The sequence below is a fragment of the Haematobia irritans genome, chromosome 1 (assembly GCF_050003625.1).
Source record: "Haematobia irritans isolate KBUSLIRL chromosome 1, ASM5000362v1, whole genome shotgun sequence".
NCBI lineage: Eukaryota > Metazoa > Arthropoda > Insecta > Diptera > Muscidae > Haematobia > Haematobia irritans.
In genome coordinates, this window is record NC_134397.1 from 94,172,464 (window position 1) to 94,194,148 (window position 21,685).

Consider the following 21,685-nt stretch of genomic DNA (forward strand, 5'->3'; position numbering starts at 1 on the left):
CATTTGAATGGTTATCAAATACCGCAAACATTTTCTATCATTTAAATGATAGAATTTGAGACCATTAAATGGTCGGGAAAATCATGTACCTGACCATTCATTTTTTTTTACTTTTTTACAGGGAAAAAAGCATTTTTATAGGTTAAGTATAGATATGTCTAGAACCATTACATGGCCATAAAGACCATTTACATTTTTTTCGTGACCATTTAATTTTTTAACTTTTTTGCAGCGAAAAGAATTTTATAAAAACATTGAGCAGGTACACACGATTTTCATTTTGCGCGCCAGTCATGTGTTGATTGTTTCTTGGAATGGACGGAGAATACGGATTTACTGTGTTTTGTGTTAATTTATTTATTCATAAGTGGCACGTGGCTGCGTGTATATATATATATATATATATATATATATATATATATATATATATATATATATATATATATATATATATATATATATATATATATATATATATATATATATATATATATATATATATATATATATATATATATGGTCACGAAAAAAATGTAAACGGTCTTTATGGCCATGTAATGGTTCTAGACATATCTATACTTAACCTATAAAAATGCTTTTTTCCCTGTAAAAAAGTAAAAAAAAATGAATGGTCAGGTACATGATTTTCCCGACCATTTAATGGTCTCAAATTCTATCATTTAAATGATTGAAAATGTTTGCGGTATTTGATAACCATTCAAATGCTTATTGCCACCATACATTTTTCTCCGCTCGAAAACTATTTTTACAAAGACAAAATACATGGTTTTCGCGGCAATTACATGCTCCAGATAAGCATTAAATGGATGCGGCAACCATGTCCAAACATGGTTTTTCTGTACGTGTATATACAGAGCGGCAGAGAGAGAGAGAGAGAGTGAGAGAGTATAGGAAAGAAATAAAGAAGGAAACCGCGAGGGTTGCCGAGAGATATCAACATAACACAGAATCAAAAGAGAGCAATTTCTGCGAAACTGCTTGTATGTTGTTTCGAAAAACTGTTCATATCCTTTGGCTATGCGCTTGGCATTTAATAAGGCTTCGTCAAAAATTTGATATTCTTTAGTCTAACTATTAAAATGAGTATTCGGAGTAAAAAGAATAGATATTTGAAAAAAAAACAGCTTGTTTTTTGCCTTGAGAGCCTCATTTTATGTATGAGTGGACATGTGGTTTCGTTATAATTTTGGCATTATGGGCACACTTTTTATACCCTAAACACATAGTGGTCAGGGTAAAATAACTTTGATCTGCCAAAAATTGTACCTACCAGAAATATTGAGTTTAGACCCGATCGACTCAGAATCCGTCTGTCCTTGTATTTGGTGTTCGCAGGATTCCGGTCTCAATTATTAACCGATTTTGATGAAAATTTTTATATGGGATTTTGGCACAAGGACGAACGCTATTGAAATCGGATCAAATTTAGATATAGGTTAGGTTAGGTTAGGTGGCAGCCCGATGTATCAGGCTCACTTAGACTATTCAGTCCATTGTGATACCACATTGGTGAACTTCTCTCTTATCACTGAGTGCTGCCCGATTCCATGTTAAGCTCAATGACAAGGGACCTCCTTTTTATAGCCGAGTCCGAACAGGTCTCGTAATGGTAATTTTTTGAATATTCTTGCTGTTTAATACTAATTAAGCTGATATCCTTATTGGCTCTAGGAAATACTCTTGAAAACCGTAAGTTAAAGATCAATATGAACGATAGAATTAATTAATTAATAATATTTTTCTTATATTTTGTATAACTTCAGATGCCTCTAAGCCAAATCCGCCCAACAAAAGTTAGCCAAAATCGATGAAATTGGACAATTCAATTGAATATAGCAACTTATGCCACATATATCTTTCATATGGATAGAAAACATGGACATTTAAATTAATTAGTTTAGTCCTAATAACATAGAATATTACTCTTTTGAAGAAGCAATTACTAACTACCGACAAGTAAATGCGTCCAACGTACTAATAAAAATATTTCCTTTATTGTATATCATAAGCCATAGTTTTGTGTAATATAATAATAATTCTTTGAAATAAAATACTGGTGGTTATAGAAAATAGACTTGTTTTGTACGAAAAATTTCTTAGTTGTATACAGGCTTTTTGTACTTTTGATTCCTCAATTTCTCTACTTTTTTGAAACTTATACCGACAAACAGTTTATTTCAAACCAATTTCTTAATACAGGTTTCCCAAAAAATTGTTAATTTTTCCGGATAGCAGGAATATTTTGAATGAGTTTAACTATATTCTTCCCACAGCATAGTAATAATGAACTAAAATACGATGTAATACATGAACTAATTTATAAGAAAATCATGAACTTATCTAGATGAAAAAAATCTTTGGCGCCAAATCATGGTCATTCTTACTATGGGTTAGTTCATTTTTCATAAAAAATAGTAAACTTTTTTTTCGGTGTAGAACCATTACATGGCCATAAAGACCGTTTACATTTTTTTCGTGACCATTTAATTTTTGAACTTTTTTGCAGCGAAAAGAATTTTATAAAAACATTGAGCAGGTACACACGATTTGCATTTTGCGCGTCAGTCGTGTGTTGATTGTTTCTTGGAATGGACGGAGAATACGGATTTACTGTGTTTTGTGTTAATTTATTTATTCATAAGTGGCACGTGGCTGCGTGTATATATATATATATATATATATATATATATATATATATATATATATATATATATATATATATATATATATATATATATATATATATATATATATATATATATATATATATATATATATATATATATATGGTCACGAAAAAAATGTAAACGGTCTTTATGGCCATGTAATGGTTCTAGACATATCTATACTTAACCTATAAAAATGCTTTTTTCCCTGTAAAAAAGTAAAAAAAAATGAATGGTCAGGTACATGATTTTCCCGACCATTTAATGGTCTCAAATTCTATCATTTAAATGATAGAAAATGTTTGCGGTATTTGATAACCATTCAAATGCTTATTGCCACCATACATTTTTCTCCGCTCGAAAACTATTTTTACAAAGACAAAATACATGGTTTTCGCGGCAATTACATGCTCCAGATAAGCATTGAATGGATGCGGCAACCATGTCCAAACATGGTTTTTCTGTACGTGTATATACAGAGCGGCAGAGAGAGAGAGAGAGAGTGAGAGAGTATAGGAAAGAAATAAAGAAGGAAACCGCGAGGGTTGCCGAGAGATATCAACATAACACAGAATCAAAAGAGAGCAATTTCTGCGAAACTGCTTGTATGTTGTTTCGAAAAACTGTTCATATCCTTTGGCTATGCGCTTGGCATTTAATAAGGCTTCGTCAAAAATTTGATATTCTTTAGTCTAACTATTAAAATGAGTATTCGGAGTAAAAAGAATAGATATTTAAAAAAAAAACAGCTTGTTTTTTGCCTTGAGAGCCTCATTTTATGTATGAGTGGACATGTGGTTTGGTTATAATTTTGGCATTATGGGCACACTTTTTATACCCTAAACACATAGTGGTCAGGGTAAAATAACTTTGATCTGCCAAAAATTGTACCTACCAGAAATATTGAGTTTAGACCCGATCGACTCAGAATCCGTCTGTCCTTGTATTTGGTGTTCGCAGGATTCCGGTCTCAATTATTAACCGATTTTGATGAAAATTTTTATATGGGATTGTGGCACAAGGACGAACGCTATTGAAATCGGATCAAATTTAGATATAGGTTAGGTTAGGTTAGGTGGCAGCCCGATGTATCAGGCTCACTTAGACTATTCAGTCCATTGTGATACCACATTGGTGAACTTCTCTCTTATCACTGAGTGCTGCCCGATTCCATGTTAAGCTCAATGACAAGGGACCTCCTTTTTATAGCCGAGTCCGAACGGCGTTCCACATTGCAGTGAAACCACTTAGAGAAGCTTTGAAACCCTCAGAAATGTCACCAGCATTACTGAGGTGGGATAATCCACCACTGGAAAAGTTTTTGGTGTTCGGTCGAAGCAGGAATCGAACCCACGACCTTGTGTATACAAAGCGGGCATGCTAACCATTGCACCACGTTGGCTCCCAAAAATTTAGATATAGCTCCCATATATATATATTTCGCCCGATATCGACAAAGGGGGTCATATTACGGTTATTTACTAACCGATTGTCGTCAAATTTGCCATAAAGTAATCTAATTTACCACGCTTTATGTGTGCAAAATTTCATCGGTTCAGATTTAGATATAGCTCCCATATATATGTATCGTCCGATTTTCACAAATTTGACCATAAGTCCCTTATTTATCAACCGATCTTACTCAAAGTTGGCCAAATCTAATTTTCTATAGTACTTACTATTTGTTCAAAAAATCGTCGAAATCGGTCCAGATTTAGCTATAGCTCCCATATATATGTATTGCCCGATTTTGGAAAATTTGATCTTAATACCCTTAATTATTAAGTTGGATGTGGTATTAACCAAACCTGCAAAATGTCATCCAAATCAGTTCAGATTTAGATATAGCTCCCATATACTCGTAGATGCAGCCCCGATTTTGAAAAAGTTGTCACTTGTTTTTTACCATAGTGGCCTCATTTATTAACCGATCTTACTCAAATTTAGCACAAGGTCACCTTCTGTGGTTTCAATCAAACCTGAAAAATATCATTTAACTCGGTTCAGATTTAGATATAGCTCCCATATATACATCGTTCGATTTTCCCAAATTTGGACGTAATACTCTCATTTATTTACCAATGCTACTCAAGTTTCAAATTTGTATGTATTATCCGATCTTGTTTAGACTTACATGTAACTCTTACATAATAATATTGCCCGATTTTTTCAAATTCTGATTTCTTGCCCACATTTATTGAGTGATTTCCTTTTTTTAATAATGGACTCAATATTAATTATATACTAACACTGCACACCCTCAAAAAAAATCGCTTCTGTAACATATACTCCCAAACATATTTTGCTTCAAGCATATAAATTTTTTGGTATTGTCCAAACATTTATATGTTTGATTTCTTCCAATATATAATATGTTTGAAAGCATATTGGTCTAAACAATATAATATGTTTGGGTAGTCTAAGTTCCAAACATTTTGCATTTTTCCATCCAAATTCAATAATGTTGTCTTCCAAAAAACTATATGTTCTTATGTGAACATATAATATGTTTGGAAACATTTTGAACCCAAAAATGTTATATGCTTAGAAGTATTTTCTCCCAAAGAAGATTGTGCTCAAAAAAATTTTTTCTGCCTAATTGTATATTCCCTCACATTTTTCTCACTTCCACGAGTTTTTAGCACCTTTTTCTGTAATACAAACATTTTTGAAGAAATTATTATATTTTATAATTTTTTTTAATTTTACCTTTTGGGATTCGAACAGCTTATAAGTTATATTTATATAGCATAGCTTGCGGCGCCCACGAGCCGATGCAACCTTACCTTGTTTAACAACATAACATTGTTAAACATACATTTGTTGGCAGCGTGGAGCAGTGGTTGGTCGTCCGCCTTGCGTGACAGGGGTCCTGGGTTCGATCCCCGCTTCGACCAACACCATTTTTTTATTTATTTTTTTTTTTTAATATATTTTTTAACAAATATTCCAGATACGTTCGGAAGTTCCCGAAAAGGTGTTCAGCATTACATACTATTATATTAAATTTTTACTACGAAATTGTAAAGTGTGTTTTATAAAAGACTTAAAGTCAGAAAAGAAAAATGCTTGATATAAACGAAATGGACTGAGTTCAAATCAAATATTACTTTTTTATTGCAAAAATAAAAATTGTGTAACAAATAATGGTTTTTGTATACAAGTTTAAAATTTTCGAAGAAATTCAAAAACTCTTACAAAAGAAGAACGTGAATTCGAGTATATAAAAATATTTTTCCATCGAATCCTAAGGTTAACGATAACCATTCAAAAGCACATTCTATTTAAATTCTAAACAGTAATTTTACAACAGCACATAAATTTATTTTGGTGTGAACAATTGTTTGCTAGCATATAACACCATTAATTTAGAAATACAAATAAATATGAATTTTTATTAACGAATAATTTTGTACTTAATTTAATTCTTAAGGCCGGTATAAATTGGTATTATCGCGTTAAAATGGCCGATAATACCAATTACTTTTCTTTAATAATTTCTTTTAAAGAAAATAAACTTATTCAATTGTTGCTTTGGATCTTTCCCCACCATGTTATAATACAATTTACCGGAAAAATTCTGGGTTTGCCGCTAAAATGAGAAATAATTTTAGCGGCAAAATTCGAACTCAATGCCCGCTTGTATTTTCGAAAAAATCCGTCAACTCCTCTTGGAATACTCATTAATAAATGGGAACTAATCTTTGTTTTTATAGATCTTACTGTTTAATTTTTCACTGTTTCGCCCTGTTTTCATTTTACTTTCACAACTCTAAAAAGAGTGCACTGAAAACATATTGTCGTGAGGCCAAAGAGTTCATGTCCTTAAAATAAGAATACAACTTTTGCTTAGCTTAGAAGACGCATTTCTCTAATATAAAGTTTTTTCCGTGTTCAAAGGTCGATAGTTGCAATGAAGTCGTGTTATCGTTATAATTAAGTGATTTGACTTAAAAATGGGTATCATAACATGAAGGAACAAATTTTTGGACTAAGGTCAACTTGACTTTAATAATTCAGAAAAATTCTTTAAAATTAATGAAACTGTCTTTAAATTTGTTGCATTTTTGCATCTTGACTACAAGGCAAAAATCATTAAAAAATAGGATATGTTTTTCATGCTTCGTAGAGTCAAGTACACAAAACCCCATTTAAAAGAGGATTGTGTCTTAAAAGCATCCTTACTTGTATTCTCCGCTTCTTTGGTTCGGAATCAATATCAAAATTGTTAAAGTGGAGACACAATCTTTGGAACCGGACATGCTTTTTGTTCAGTGTATAATGCCCTTTCGTAAGTTTTTATGAAGACCCCTTTAATTACCTTTGTTTGAATATTTTGACTTACTCGTCCTACGTTCCAATTTGTTTTGACGAAACATTGTGTCCGTAATGCGAAAATGACAAACAAAACTCATGCTCTTTTTTTCAAATATATTTTATCTTGGTTCCGAATGAATTTTCTCTCCGAATACTCATTTTAATATTTTACTTAAGCATATACAATTTTTGGCGAAGTCTTATACACTGAAAAAACAGTGAACCCTTTTCCATTGCAAAATGAACTAAACTGTAGTAATATTGACCATGATTTAGCCCTTAAGATTTTTTTCAACTTGTCTAGTTTATAATTTTCTTAAATTTTAGTTCATCTATAACATTGTAGTTTAGTTCATTTTTACAACACCATAAGATTTATATACCCCTACCAAGTTAAAAAGTCAGTATTTTTTTGGTTTACTTGCTTATTTTGTGGGAAACCCGATAATAAAAATTGGTTTACAGTCCCTTTAAAATGTCGACAACTAAACTATTTTTAAGTCAATCCTTCTACAGTACAGAGAAATTAAATAATTAAAGGAACAACAAATCTATTTATTTATTTTACTATTATGAAAATGTTCATACATTAAAATCAAACTTTCTTTAAGCAAAAGTACTTTATTATAAAAACTTATGATGAAAATTCTTAATACAATGTCTTTTGTGAATAAAAATGATGACCACGTGGAACAGAGAGTAGTTCATTTGAACCCGCTGTTTGGACATTTTGACTTATCCTTTTTTTATTCATCGTAGGTAGTTTTTTCACATATCTTGCTGGAAAAAATGGAAACAAAAATGAAAATTGTTAAAAATTAACACCATGTAATGAAATATAATTTTTAATTCTTCATTTTACCTTGTAACTTACCATATTTGGGGCATTTTATCAAATGGTGTAAAGAATTCAACTTTTCTTTGGAAAACGTATCTCATAAAATTTGTACCTGAAACAATTAGAGAAATAATGAAGTATTCTATATAAACTCATAAAACTGTGTTGTTATCGATGTGAAGGATATAATAAAATAAATATTCTATTTGAAAGAAAGCCAAAGTTTTAATATAAAACTTACCAATTCTCTATTAAATTGTACGCTGAGGGGAAATATAAAAAGTTGTCCAAATTTATTTGGGTTACTCTGAAATTAAATATTAAATAAAATTATTAAATAAGTTTTCAAAAAATCTAATGAAAAAAATAATATGCATTAAAAACCAAATATTCTTGATAACCCTACACAGTCATCATTTGTCAAAATGACGACACGTAGTTTAATTTTCGATTTAAAATGCATTTTACGGTCAATTTCATGTAGCTCCGTTAGGCTTTAACTGCCAGTTAACAGAAAATAAATTGCAAATATCTTCTCTCTGGTTAACTTTAACTGAAAAATTTTCAGCAGTTTAGTTTCTAACTGACATATGCAATATATAGGCAAGATGACAGATATGTCCATAGTGCGGTTTAAAAGTTCGTTAACTAACGTAGCACTAACGGAGCTTCATGAAAATGGGGGTTAGTCTATTGGGAAAAGGTGAATTTAAGTTATACTAATTCGACCGTTTTATGAATTTTTGTTTTATACTACTTAAAACCAAATTGAATAAGAAAATAAACTCAAGTTTGGTTCACTTTTTCGCTCACGATGAAAATTTTAGCGTCTTGAAATGAGCCGTAGTCAAAATGACAAAGGCTGTTAATGTACAAAAAATAAGGATGACTGTCCAGGGCTAAAAGAAAGTTAAAGAATCCTTACCAATTCACTATTAAATTACAGGCAAAGGAGTACTAACAATTTGTCCAAATGTTTAAGGGGTTATTCTGAAATTAAATATTAAATATTAAATATTTCATTAAAAATATTACATTGGTTTCCAAAAAATTTGATTAAAGAAATACTAAAATAAGGCATTAAAAACCTGTAATTTTGATGATAAAAAGGTCACAAAAACGTAAATATTCTAGTTAAAATAAAGCCAATTTTTAAAAGAAAACTTACCAATTCTCTATTTTTTATTTGTTCGAATCCATCTGGAGTTGCTCTGAAATTAAATATTGTTTTTACAACAAAGAAAAGCATTAAACTGGTTTCCAAAAAAAATTAATTAACAAATAATAATATACATAAAAAATATTTTTAAAAGAAAGTCATATTAAAAAAATACTTACCAATTTATGAATAAACTATACGCTGAGATATAACAAAAATTTTCCAAATTCATCTGGAATTGAATATTAATTTTTTACACAGAATAATAAAAATTTCAATACACTTTCAATTTCAACATATTTTCCTCAATACTCGTTATAACTTTTTTCTAAACTACCGATAAAATATTAATAACTTTCATTTAAAAGGTTTAATAAACAAACACCAATATATGTCTCAAAATTCCAAAATATTCCATGCCTTTATATTCCCTTGTTGCATACTTACTTAAAAGATGCAACAGCCCACGCCAACGCCAACTATACAACTGAAGCATGCCAAACAAAACCAAGCAAAGCCAAAACATTCCTACAACAACAAAAACACATGTGCCTTTATTGAAAACAACACCTCACCCAGCCAAATAAACCATCCGCGAATAACAAACACACACACAAACCACTAAATGCACAAAAATAACAAACAACCCCACGCTCATGTATACACAACAAAACTCAAGTAACATCATCTTTACATTAATCACATTCCACTATGCCGATAAAGATGTCTGTACTATGCATTAGTTCATCGCATCTGCTGACAATTTACTCTAAGAATAATATTCGTAAAGGCACACCAGTTTACGATCAATGAAACGTTTAACTTAAAATTTGCAAAATTTTCAAGAAATGTTATCTACCATTTTTGACGAAAATGTCTATAAATTCAATTACATGTGAACTAAAAATATTTCATTGGGTAATTTTTTACCAACAATTATTAACTATAGGAATCAGTAAGAAATTGCTATCCACTTTCAAGTTCATTTTTCGTAAAAAAATATTTTCTCATACAAAAAAATCTTATAGTAAATTGCACTTATTATTTACAAAATATTTTACATTTCACAAGTAGTTTTATAGCATGACAAACGAATTTTTAACTACCAGTTAAGAAATTTTTTAAGGAAATTTCCATCGTATTTTGTAGGCCATGAACTAAACGATTGCTACTTAGAATTTGTAAAATTTCCTTCCGAGTAGTTAATTTTCGTTGAAGATGCGAAAAATGAACTAAAATTCTTGTAATAAATTAATGTAAAAATTTTCTTAAATTTACGAGACCCTTTTTTTTCTGTGTATCACAACATATTCACACGTAGTATTTTTCCTATATTTAATGAAATTTTCTTTGTGTATATATATTTTTAATGCGCCAATTGGTTACTTTCATTATTTTACTTCCAGCATACACTTTGTCTCTCTTTGTAAACACATATATGTTTATGGGCTATTTCTAAATTAATATATGTTTGAATCCAAGCATATTACATTTACAAACATTTTATGTCCCAAACATAATATGTTCTAACATATTAACATATATGTCCCAAACATATTATGCTAGTTTATGAACATTATATGTTTGCACTCAAAAATATTGTGTTTAAAAATTTGAGTTCCAAACATATAATGTTTATACCCAAACATATGAAAAACAGTCTTTTTCGTCCGTGTAGTTGCAAAATCAACTATAGCTACAACTATATATAATATCAGACATTTCTGCTTAGATTGTAACAAAACTACCATAAAAATGTATCCCTTAGGGTTCTTAAATATGGAAATGCGGTTTATCTCTCAAACCTATACCAATATTACCCCACAAATGCTTATGTTTACTAATTCAGTAGGGGTGGTTTATGGTATGATATAGTCGGCCCCGCCCGACTTTCTACTTTACTCACTTGTTTTTTCTTAGTTCGTCAAAAAAATCGGAACGTACGACGTGTAAGTCAAAATATTCAGACAAAGGAAATAGAAAAACAATGGAAATATATAAAAATTACAAAGAGATCTTGCAAGGAGATGGTCCAAAGCCACGAATGAAAAATTTATTTTCTTTAAAATGAATTACTAAAGAAAAGTAAACGTGAAAACATGGCCATTTTAGAACGATAATACCACCTTAATACCGGCCTTAGGTAGGTATAGTGGCAGCCCGATATTTCAGGTTGACTTAGACTATTCAGTCCATTGTGATGCCACAGTGGTGAAGTTCTTTCTTACCACTGTGTGCTGCGCGATTCTATGTTAAGCTCAATGACAAGGGACCTCCTTCTTATATCCGAGTCCGAACAGCAGTGAAACCACTTAGAGAAACTTTGAAACACTCAGAAATGTCACCAGCGTTACTGAGGTGGGATAATCCACCTCTGAAAAACTTTTTGGTATTTGGTCGAAACTGGGTTTGAACCCATGACCCTGTGTATGCAAGACGGTCATACTAACCACTGCACCATGGTGGCTCCCCGGCCTTAAGGTAAAAATTAAATTAAGTACAAAATTATTCGTTAACAAAAATTCATATTTACTTGTATTTATAAATACTATCAATTTTAAATGCATTTTAAGTGGTGTTAAATGCTGGTAAAAAATATTTCACGCCTAAATAAATTTATGTGTATATTGTAAAATTATTTATATTTATACTCGACTTCACGTTCTTCTTTGTTTTTGAATTGCTTCGAAAATTTCAAACTTTTTTACCAAAACATTTTTTTGTTACAAAATTTTTATTTTTGCAATAAAAAAAATATTTTTTTATTATTTATTTTATCCAAATCTCAGTCCATTTCGTTTATATCAAGCACTGTCCTTTTCTGACTGAAAATCTTTAATAATCTACATTTCGAAGTTTCATTGTAAAAATTTAATATAGTTTGATATTGTAATGTCGAACATCTTTTCGGAATTTTCGGAATATATGTAAAAATCAATGTAAAACAAGTATATACGGCCGTAAGTTCGGCCAGGCCGAATCTTATGTACCCTCCACCATTGATTGCATTGAAACTTGTACTAAAGACTGTCATCGAATTACTTGGGTTGCGGTAACACTTGCCGATGGCAAGGTATCTTATAACTTTTTTACACCGTCTTCTCAATTGTAAGTTATTCCATACGGGGTATATATTAAACAAAAAAGGCCTATTAAATACGTATATAATTCAGTTTGACAACATTTTCTATAGAAATAACATTTTGACAAAATTTTCTATAGAAATAAAATTTTGACAAAATTTTCTAACCAATAAAATTTTTAAAAACTTTTCTATAGGAATAAAATCTTGACAAAATTTTCTATAGTAATAAAATTTTGACAAAATTTTCTAGAGAAGTAAAATGTTGGTAGATTATTTTTGGGGATCGACTATATATAACTATAGACCGATATGGACCAATTTTGGCATGGTTGTTAGAAGCCATATACTAGCGCAATGTACCAAATTTCACCACGTACCAAATTTCAACCGGATCAGATGAATTTTGCTCCTCCAAGAGCTCCAGAGGTCAAAAATAGTGATGGGTTTAAATAGGGGTTATATATAATTAAGACCGGTATGGACCAATTTTTGCATGGTTGTTAGAGACCATATACTAACACCACGTACCAAATTTCAACCGGATCGGGTGAACTTTGCTCTTCCAAAGGGCTCCGGAGGTCAAATCTGGGGATCGGTTTATATTGGGGCTACATATAATTATGGACCGATATGGACCAATTCCTGCATGGTTGTTAGAGACCACACACTAACACCACGTACCAAATTTCAACCGAATCGGATAAATTTTGCTCATCCATGAGGCTCCGGAGGTCAAATCTGGAGATCGATTTATATGGGGGCCATATATAGTTATGAACCGATGTGGACCAATTTTTCCATGGTTGTTAGAGACCATATACTAACACCATGTACAAAATTGTAGCCGGAGCGGATGAACTTTGTTTCTCTTAGAGGCTCCGGAGGTCAAATCTGGGGATCTGTTTATATGGGGGCTATATATAATTATGGACCGATGTGGACCAATTTTTGCACGGTTGTTAGAGACCATATACTAACACCATGTACCCAATTTCAACCGGATTGCATGAATTTTGCTCCTCCAAGTGGCTCTGCAAGCCAAATCTGAGCGTCGGTTTATATAGGGGCTATACGTAAAAGTGGTCCGATTTAGCCCATTTGCAATACCATCCGACCTACATCAATAACAACTACTTGCGCCAAGTTTCAAGTCGATAGCTTGTTTCGTTCGGAAGTTAGCGTGATTTCAACAGACTGAAGGACGGACATGCTTAGATAGACTCCGAATTTCACCACGACCCAGAATATATATACTTTATGGAGTCTTAGAGCAATATTTCGATGTGTTACAAACGGAATGACAAAGTTAATATAATATCACGCAAAGATATGAATATCAACTTTTCTTTGGAAAATGAATGAATATCAACTTTTCTTTGGAAAAGTTCAATGTAAAACAAGTATATACGGCCGTAAGTTCGGCCAGGCCGAATCTTATGTACCCTCCACCATTGATTGCATAGAAACTTGTACTAAAGACTGTCATCGAATTACTTGGGTTGCGGTAACACTTGCCGATGGCAAGGTATCTTATAACTTTTTTACACCGTCTTCTCAATTGTAAGTTATTCCATACGGGGTATATATTAAACAAAAAAGGCCTATTAAATACGTATATAATTCAGTTTGACAACATTTTCTATAGAAATAACATTTTGACAAAATTTTCTATAGAAATAAAATTTTGACAAAATTTTCTAACCAATAAAATTTTTAAAAACTTTTCTATAGGAATAAAATCTTGACAAAATTTTCTATAGTAATAAAATTTTGACAAAATTTTCTAGAGAAGTAAAATGTTGGTAGATTATTTTTGGGGATCGACTATATATAACTATAGACCGATATGGTCCAATTTTGGCATGGTTGTTAGAAGCCATATACTAGCGCAATGTACCAAATTTCACCACGTACCAAATTTCAACCGGATCAGATGAATTTTGCTCCTCCAAGAGCTCCAGAGGTCAAAAATAGTGATGGGTTTAAATAGGGGTTATATATAATTAAGACCGGTATGGACCAATTTTTGCATGGTTGTTAGAGACCATATACTAACACCACGTACCAAATTTCAACCGCATCGGGTGAACTTTGCTCTTCCAAAGGGCTCCGGAGGTCAAATCTGGGGATCGGTTTATATTGGGGCTACATATAATTATGGACCGATATGGACCAATTCCTGCATGGTTGTTAGAGACCACACACTAACACCACGTACCAAATTTCAACCGAATCGGATAAATTTTGCTCATCCATGAGGCTCCGGAGGTCAAATCTGGAGATCGATTTATATGGGGGCCATATATAGTTATGAACCGATGTGGACCAATTTTTCCATGGTTGTTAGAGACCATATACTAACACCATGTACAAAATTGTAGCCGGAGCGGATGAACTTTGCTTCTCTTAGAGGCTCCGGAGGTCAAATCTGGGGATCTGTTTATATGGGGGCTATATATAATTATGGACCGATGTGGACCAATTTTTGCACGGTTGTTAGAGACCATATACTAACACCATGTACCCAATTTCAACCGGATTGCATGAATTTTGCTCCTCCAAGTGGCTCTGCAAGCCAAATCTGAGCGTCGGTTTATATAGGGGCTATACGTAAAAGTGGTCCGATTTAGCCCATTTGCAATACCATCCGACCTACATCAATAACAACTACTTGCGCCAAGTTTCAAGTCGATAGCTTGTTTCGTTCGGAAGTTAGCGTGATTTCAACAGACTGAAGGACGGACATGCTTAGATAGACTCCGAATTTCACCACGACCCAGAATATATATACTTTATGGAGTCTTAGAGCAATATTTCGATGTGTTACAAACGGAATGACAAAGTTAATATAATATCACGCAAAGATATGAATATCAGTTAAAAATTCAAATTTAAAACACATTCTTCAAAGTAAAGTCAAAGTAAGTATTAGCCTATTTTTTAAGTTGTTTATCTTTAACCCAAAGATCTTGGAGGAGCAAAATTCATCCGATCCGATTGAAATTTGGTACATGGTGTTAGTATATGGTCTCTCACAACCATGTAAAAATTGGTCCACATCGGTCCATAATTATATATAGCCCCCATATAAACCGATCCCCAGATTTGGCTTGCGGAGCCTCTAAGAGAAGCACATTTCATCCGGTCCGGCTGAAATTTGGTTGATAGTGTTAGTATATGGTTTTTAACAAACATGCTAAAATTGGTCCACATCGGTACATAATCATATATAGCCCCCATATAAACCGATCCCCAGATTTGGCTTGCGGAGCCTCATGGATGAGCAAAATTCATCCGATTCGGTTGAAATTTGGTACGTGGTTTTAGCATATTGTCTCTAACAACCACGCAAAAATTGGTCCATATCGGTTCATAATTATATATAGCCCCCATATAAACCGTTCACCAGATTTGACCTCCGTAGCCTCTTGGAGGAGCAAATTGGTACGTGGTGTACGTATATAGTCTCTAATAATCGTGCAAAAATTGGTCCATACCGGTCTTGATTATAAAGGGTGATTCTTTTGAGGTTAGGATTTTCATGCATTAGTATTTGACAGATCACGTGGGATTTCAGACATGGTGTCAAAGAGAAAGATGCTCAGTATGCTTTGACATTTCATCATGAATAGACTTACGATCTGCCACAACGTCGAATTTTCAGTGAATGGGCCCAAGAAAAGTTGGCAGAAAATCCGCTTTTTTATCGACAAATTTTGTTCAGCGATGAGGCTCATTTCTGGTTGAATGGCTACGTAAATAAGCAAAATTGCCGCATTTGGAGTGAAGAGCAACCAGAAGCCGTTCAAGAACTGCCCATGCATCCCGAAAAATGCACTGTTTGGTGTGGTTTGTACGCTGGTGGAATCATTGGACCGTATTTTTTCAAAGATGCTGTTGGACGCAACGTTACGGTGAATGGCGATCGCTATCGTTCGATGCTAACAAACTTTTTGTTGCCAAAAATGGAAGAACTGAACTTGGTTGACATGTGGTTTCAACAAGATGGCGCTACATGCCACACAGCTCGCGATTCTATGGCCATTTTGAGGGAAAACTTCGGAGAACAATTCATCTCAAGAAATGGACCGGTAAGTTGGCCACCAAGATCATGCGATTTGACGCCTTTAGACTATTTTTTGTGGGGCTACGTCAAGTCTAAAGTCTACAGAAATAAGCCAGCAACTATTCCAGCTTTGGAAGACAACATTTCCGAAGAAATTCGGGCTATTCCGGCCGAAATGCTCGAAAAAGTTGCCCAAAATTGGACTTTCCGAATGGACCACCTAAGACGCAGCCGCGGTCAACATTTAAATGAAATTATCTTCAAAAAGTAAATGTCATGGACCAATCTAACGTTTCAAATAAAGAACCGATGAGATTTTGCAAATTTTATGCGTTTTTTTTTAAAAAAAAGTTATCAAGCTCTTAACAAATCACCCTTTATATAACCCCCATTTGAACCGATCCCCAGATTTGACCTCCGGAGCTATGGGAGGAGCAAAATTCATCCGACCCGGTTGAAATTTGATACGTGGTGAAATTTGGTACATTGCGCTAGTATATGGCCGCTAAGAACCATGCCAAAATTGGTCCATATTGGTCTATAGTTATATATAGTCGATCCCCAACAATAATCTACCAAAATTTTATTTCTATAGAAAATTTTGTCAAAATTTTATTGCTATAGAAAATTTTGTCAAAATTTTATTACTATAGAAAAATTTGTCAAAATTTTATTATTATAGAAAATTTTGTCAAAATTTTATTACTATACAAAATTTTGTCAAGATTTTGTTTCTATAGAAAATTTTGTCAAAATTTTATTTCTATAAAAAATTTTGTCAAAATTTTACTACTATACAAAATTTTGTCAAGACTATATTTCTATAGAAAATTTTGTCAAATTTTATTGGTATAGAAAATTTTTTTAAACTGAATTATTTACGTATTTAATCTGCCTTTTTTTGTTTAATATATACCCCGTATGGACTTACTTATAATTGAGAACACGGTGATAAGAAGTTTTAACCCTCTAATGCCCCAATTTTTTTGCCAGCTGATTAAATTTTCAATGTTAACGACACGAAAGCAAGAGAACTAAGCAAGAAAAAATTATACGTTAAAATTCAGCATATGGTTCAAAGCCTCTTGAATAGCTTCAAATAAGTTTTCTTTTTATTTTGCCCATTTTTGTTGTCTTGTCTGTGTTTTACTAAAAGCCCGCCTAAAGGCGGTCTTGGGCATTAGAAGCTTAAGATACCTTGCCATCGGCAAGTGTTACCGCAACCCAAGTAATTCGATTGTGGATGACAGTCTTTAGTACAAGTTTCTATGCAATCCATGGTGGAGGGTACATAAGATTAGGCCTGGCCGAACTTACGGCCGTATATACTTGTTAAATTTAAAGAGCCTGGATACAAAGCTATATATTTCCCTAAAAGATTTCTTTATTTTAAAGAAGTGGCATCTTTGGCTCGGAATCAATACCAAAACCTTAAGGGAAGGTCAAAATTTTTGGATTCAACTAATTTTCTTTTTTTGTTGTGTAGGTTTTATAGATAAAACGACAAACACACAACTATAACACGCCGAAAAAAAATCAATTTTATATAGTTCTCGTATATTATCAAAATTACAGGAGTAGCCAATTGTATGTTAAATGTAACATTTTCTTAGAAAGCGTGTTATGACTTTTTAAAGGGTGTCACATCATATATTTGTTTGGCTGAAAACCAGAAATTGAAGCCTGTCGTCAGCGGAGACTCTCGTGATCTTGGGAAATAGGCGACTTGTTATCGCGAGCCTGGGAAATAACGATTTTAAACTCATTCATGATGAACTCTTAGCAGTCATTGAACCCAATACCAGCTTATGCCATTCGATTATATTTTCATGAAGCCAATGGTTTGTTTCTACTTTTTCCAAATACATGGAATACCAGTTTCTTATGCAGTAAATGAAATGCAGGAAATGAATTTAGCAAATGGAAAATTTCAACTTTCACCATTATGTTGTTATTTGTATGGAAAGACATCAACAGCATGGTAGTTTTCCACGAGAGGTCCATTTAAACGGTTGATAACGGTTGAGCAAACATACGGTAAAATTGTCAATATGGAACTAACATTTAAGGAGTTAAACAAAGATATTGCTGAAAGAATCGACTCGTTTTATGTCGATAAAAATTGTTTTATTGAGGTTCTGCCAGGAAATGTGATTGTACCTCGAAAATTTAAAGAAATAGGGGAACCAATTAGGAATATGAAAACCTATTCGGATGACGTTTGGGTTGTATCATACCCAAGAACTGGATCTACCTGGGCACAAGAAATGATATGGTTGCTAGGTAATCGCTTGGATTTTGACGGTGCCAATCAAATACAACAAATACGTTCTCCTGTAGTAGAATTATCTGCTCTCTTTAGTGTGGATCACCATGAATGGGTATCGTAAGTACCACGTATAGATAGATAGTGCACTGAAAAAAATATTGTCGTGAGGCCAAAGATGTCATGTCCTTAAAATACGAATGCAAATTTTGCTTAGCATAAAAGACGCATTTCTCTAAAAAGTTTTTTCTTTGTCCAAAAGTCGATAAACTTTACAATGAAGTCGTATTGTCTTTATAATTATGTGATTTGATTTAAAAATGGGTATCATAACATGGGGTAAGGTTAACTTGACTTTAAAAAGTAAGAAAATTTAATGAAATTGTCTTTAAATTTGTTGTCTTTTTGCATCGTGACAACAAAGTAAAAAATTTTAAGACTTTTTCTTTAATTTTAAGAATTTTTTAGAATTGACCCTAGCCTTCTTTCATGTAAAGATACCCATTTTTAAGTTGAATCACTTAACTATAAGGACAAAACGACTTTATCGGCTTTTGGACAAGGAAAAAAGTTTATGTAAGAGAATTTCACAAATGCTATTATAACCAAAATCCGCGTTCGTATTTTAAGGACATGAACTCTTTGGCCTCACAACATTATTTTTCAGCGTGCAAAGCAATTCACATCTACTATTTTAGTTTAGTAATATAATAAATTTAGAATATTATAACATAAAAAGGATAAACAAATCAAATGCTAATATTCTAAATGTAATGTTCCAATTGAGGTTTGAAATATGTGGAAAACCTTATTCTGGCAACAAGGCTTAGGTAAAAAACGCCGTTTTATCCTTATTTCAATAGAAAAAAGCCAAAGCGGAAGACATATTTTGATAGTGTGAATTTTGGTTTCAATGGGCGTATAAATATTTAATCCATTTCAATAAGTTTTAAGTTATTTATTTATTTATTTATAATTATTGCAGACATGCATTGGGCGATACGGTTGAGACAGTACGCAATATGCCAAGACCCCGTTTTGCACGTTCACATTTGCCGTGGCATTTGCTACCAAAAGATATGGACGCTTCAAAAGCCAAAGTGAGTATTAAATAAAAAAACTTACATAAAATGTGATACATCAATAGCAGGATAACATATTAATCAAATAATAGATTAATATACTTGTCGAAACACAAGTATATTATTTGTCGAAATGCTATTAGCCTGACTTGATTTATTTTGATGCCTCAAGAATACACAATCAGAGATGGTCTGTATCAAGCTATTTTAGGTTTGCGACTGTCGCAAAGTGGTAAACGTCATATACGCGTCGTAAATGTAGAAAAAGTATCAAACGTTGCAAAACCAAAAATACTTCAGTCACTTCAGCCAAGCAGCGAATGATATCCAAGTTGATGATATGTGCGAAGAAATTTCAATTCTCAGGATTGTTCATAATGTTATTAACGAGTTTAAAAAACTTTAAAATTGAGTTTTTTCAATTGGAGACTCCACACCAAAACTAATTGATGGCGCAGCAAGCGTTGCGGTCAGTATTCGCTCATCCTTTCTTTCCACAATTTCTGCAGAAACTGGAGGGAAGGAAAACTACTTAAGTCTTGCATACGTAAATTTTTGTTTAGAAAGAATTTTATGAAATTAGAGTCAATTTCCATACCAATTAAAATTTGTCAAAGTTGTAGCTACTCATTCGCTGATGCAACTAAGGCTAGTGTGACATTATGGACCACGCAAACCAAGAATAGTTTGAAGTTGCGAATGAGAGATATAAAAAAGTTGAGTTTTGAATAAATACAATATAAAGAATTTTTTTCACCCCTTTTTATCGGAGAGCTTAACTAAATTAAATTAAACAAGTATATACAGCAGTAAGTTCGGCCGAGCCGAATCTTAAATACCCACCACCAAGAATCAAATATTCTAGTTTCCTTTGAAAATTTCATGGGAGTTTGATGACAGATTTTTTGCCATGCAGATCAGTTCAACCAGTACTCTTCCCGAAGATTAGTTTCAAGAGTTTACCTAAGAAGACTAGATCAGATTCTGGATTAATAAGAACCATTTTTTGTTTTTGAGTTTAGAGGAATCATAAACATATCTTGTAAGTGTGCAAGAATATGACGAAATAACGCCTTGGTTTGAAATCTAAAATCTGTAGATTTTTACCTACGGATTCGGTTTATATAGGAGCTATATCAAAACCTGGACCGATAAAGCCCATCTTCGAACTTGGCCTGCAGAGAAAAGACGATTCTGTGCCGAATTTCAGGACGATAGCTCCAGTATTGAAAACTGTAGCGTGATTACAACAAACAAAAGGCCAGACGGATATGCTTATATCGTCTTAGAATTTCTCCCTGATCAACAATATATATATATATATATATATATATATATATATATATATATATATATATATATATATATATATATATATATATATATATATATATATATATATATATATATATATATATATATATATATATATATATATATATATATATATATATATATATATATATATATATATATATATATATATATATATATATACATACTGTGCCACTTTTTAATTAAGTTCGTTTATAATGTAGTATATTTTTCGCATTTCGATAGCACATAGCGTTAAGATTACAGATGTGATTTGATTTTTCGCAAATACTAGAGTTCACGATACGAATATTATATTTGTGAGCAAGTTTGCTTTTTTAACATAACATTAGCAGTGTATAATTTTACCACCTAAAAGTATACATGAACAAATTTTTCTATAGTAGATAAATCGGGTTAATTTTTTGAATATCAAATTTCAAAGATTTTCAACCAATTTTTCAACTAATGGTTCGCTAGTGTAGATCTAAATAATAAAAAAAAAATATTTCACTAATTATCTGATATATATGCGTTTAATTGTTGAAGAGTGTGCCACTTTTTTAAAATAAGTGTGCCACTTTTTATGGCTTGTGACACTTTTTGTGCCACTATCCAGAAATTCTCAACGGTAACGCCGCGCGTGCCAACATCCAAAAAAGAAAATACAAACGAAAATAAACCCTGGAAAACACTCCCACTCAACTTTAATTGGCTTTGATGGAATTCAATTTATTTCACATATTTAATAAATGCAGAAGTTCTGGTAAACTAAAAAACAGTGAACCCACCAGGAAGAAAATTTTTGGTCAATTTTAGAAAATTTAAAAATAAACAGTACTACAAACGCTAAGTAAATTTTTTTCGACAA

At 32.3% G+C, this 21,685-nt stretch overlaps 1 protein-coding gene and 2 long non-coding RNA genes across 4 annotated transcripts in view; 2 read left to right on the top strand and 1 right to left on the bottom strand.

Annotated features, from left to right (window-relative positions):
• Positions 1–1,615: 1,615 nt before the first annotated feature.
• On the top strand, positions 1,616–2,091 carry LOC142240122 (uncharacterized). The gene is made up of 2 exons (XR_012723173.1): positions 1,616–1,710; positions 1,785–2,091. It is a non-coding gene; the product is annotated as an uncharacterized LOC142240122 (long non-coding RNA).
• Positions 2,092–7,686: 5,595 nt separating this feature from the next.
• Positions 7,687–9,265, bottom strand: LOC142240129 (uncharacterized). The gene is made up of 6 exons (XR_012723174.1): positions 9,181–9,265; positions 9,011–9,053; positions 8,768–8,832; positions 8,084–8,149; positions 7,879–7,954; positions 7,687–7,784 (listed from the first exon to the last, which is right to left on the bottom strand). It is a non-coding gene; the product is annotated as an uncharacterized LOC142240129 (long non-coding RNA).
• Positions 9,266–18,124: 8,859 nt separating this feature from the next.
• Positions 18,125–21,685, top strand: part of St2 (Sulfotransferase 2) — a 37,630-nt gene continuing 34,069 nt past the window's right edge. The window contains exons 1-2 of one of the 2 annotated variants that reach the window (XM_075291148.1): positions 18,125–18,538; positions 19,404–19,518. In XM_075291148.1, the coding sequence (XP_075147263.1) occupies positions 18,204–18,538; positions 19,404–19,518 (450 nt within the window). In that variant the 5' untranslated portion in view covers positions 18,125–18,203. The remainder of the gene's footprint in view (positions 18,539–19,403; positions 19,519–21,685) is intronic. The other variant, XM_075291147.1, reaches the window with a different exon arrangement.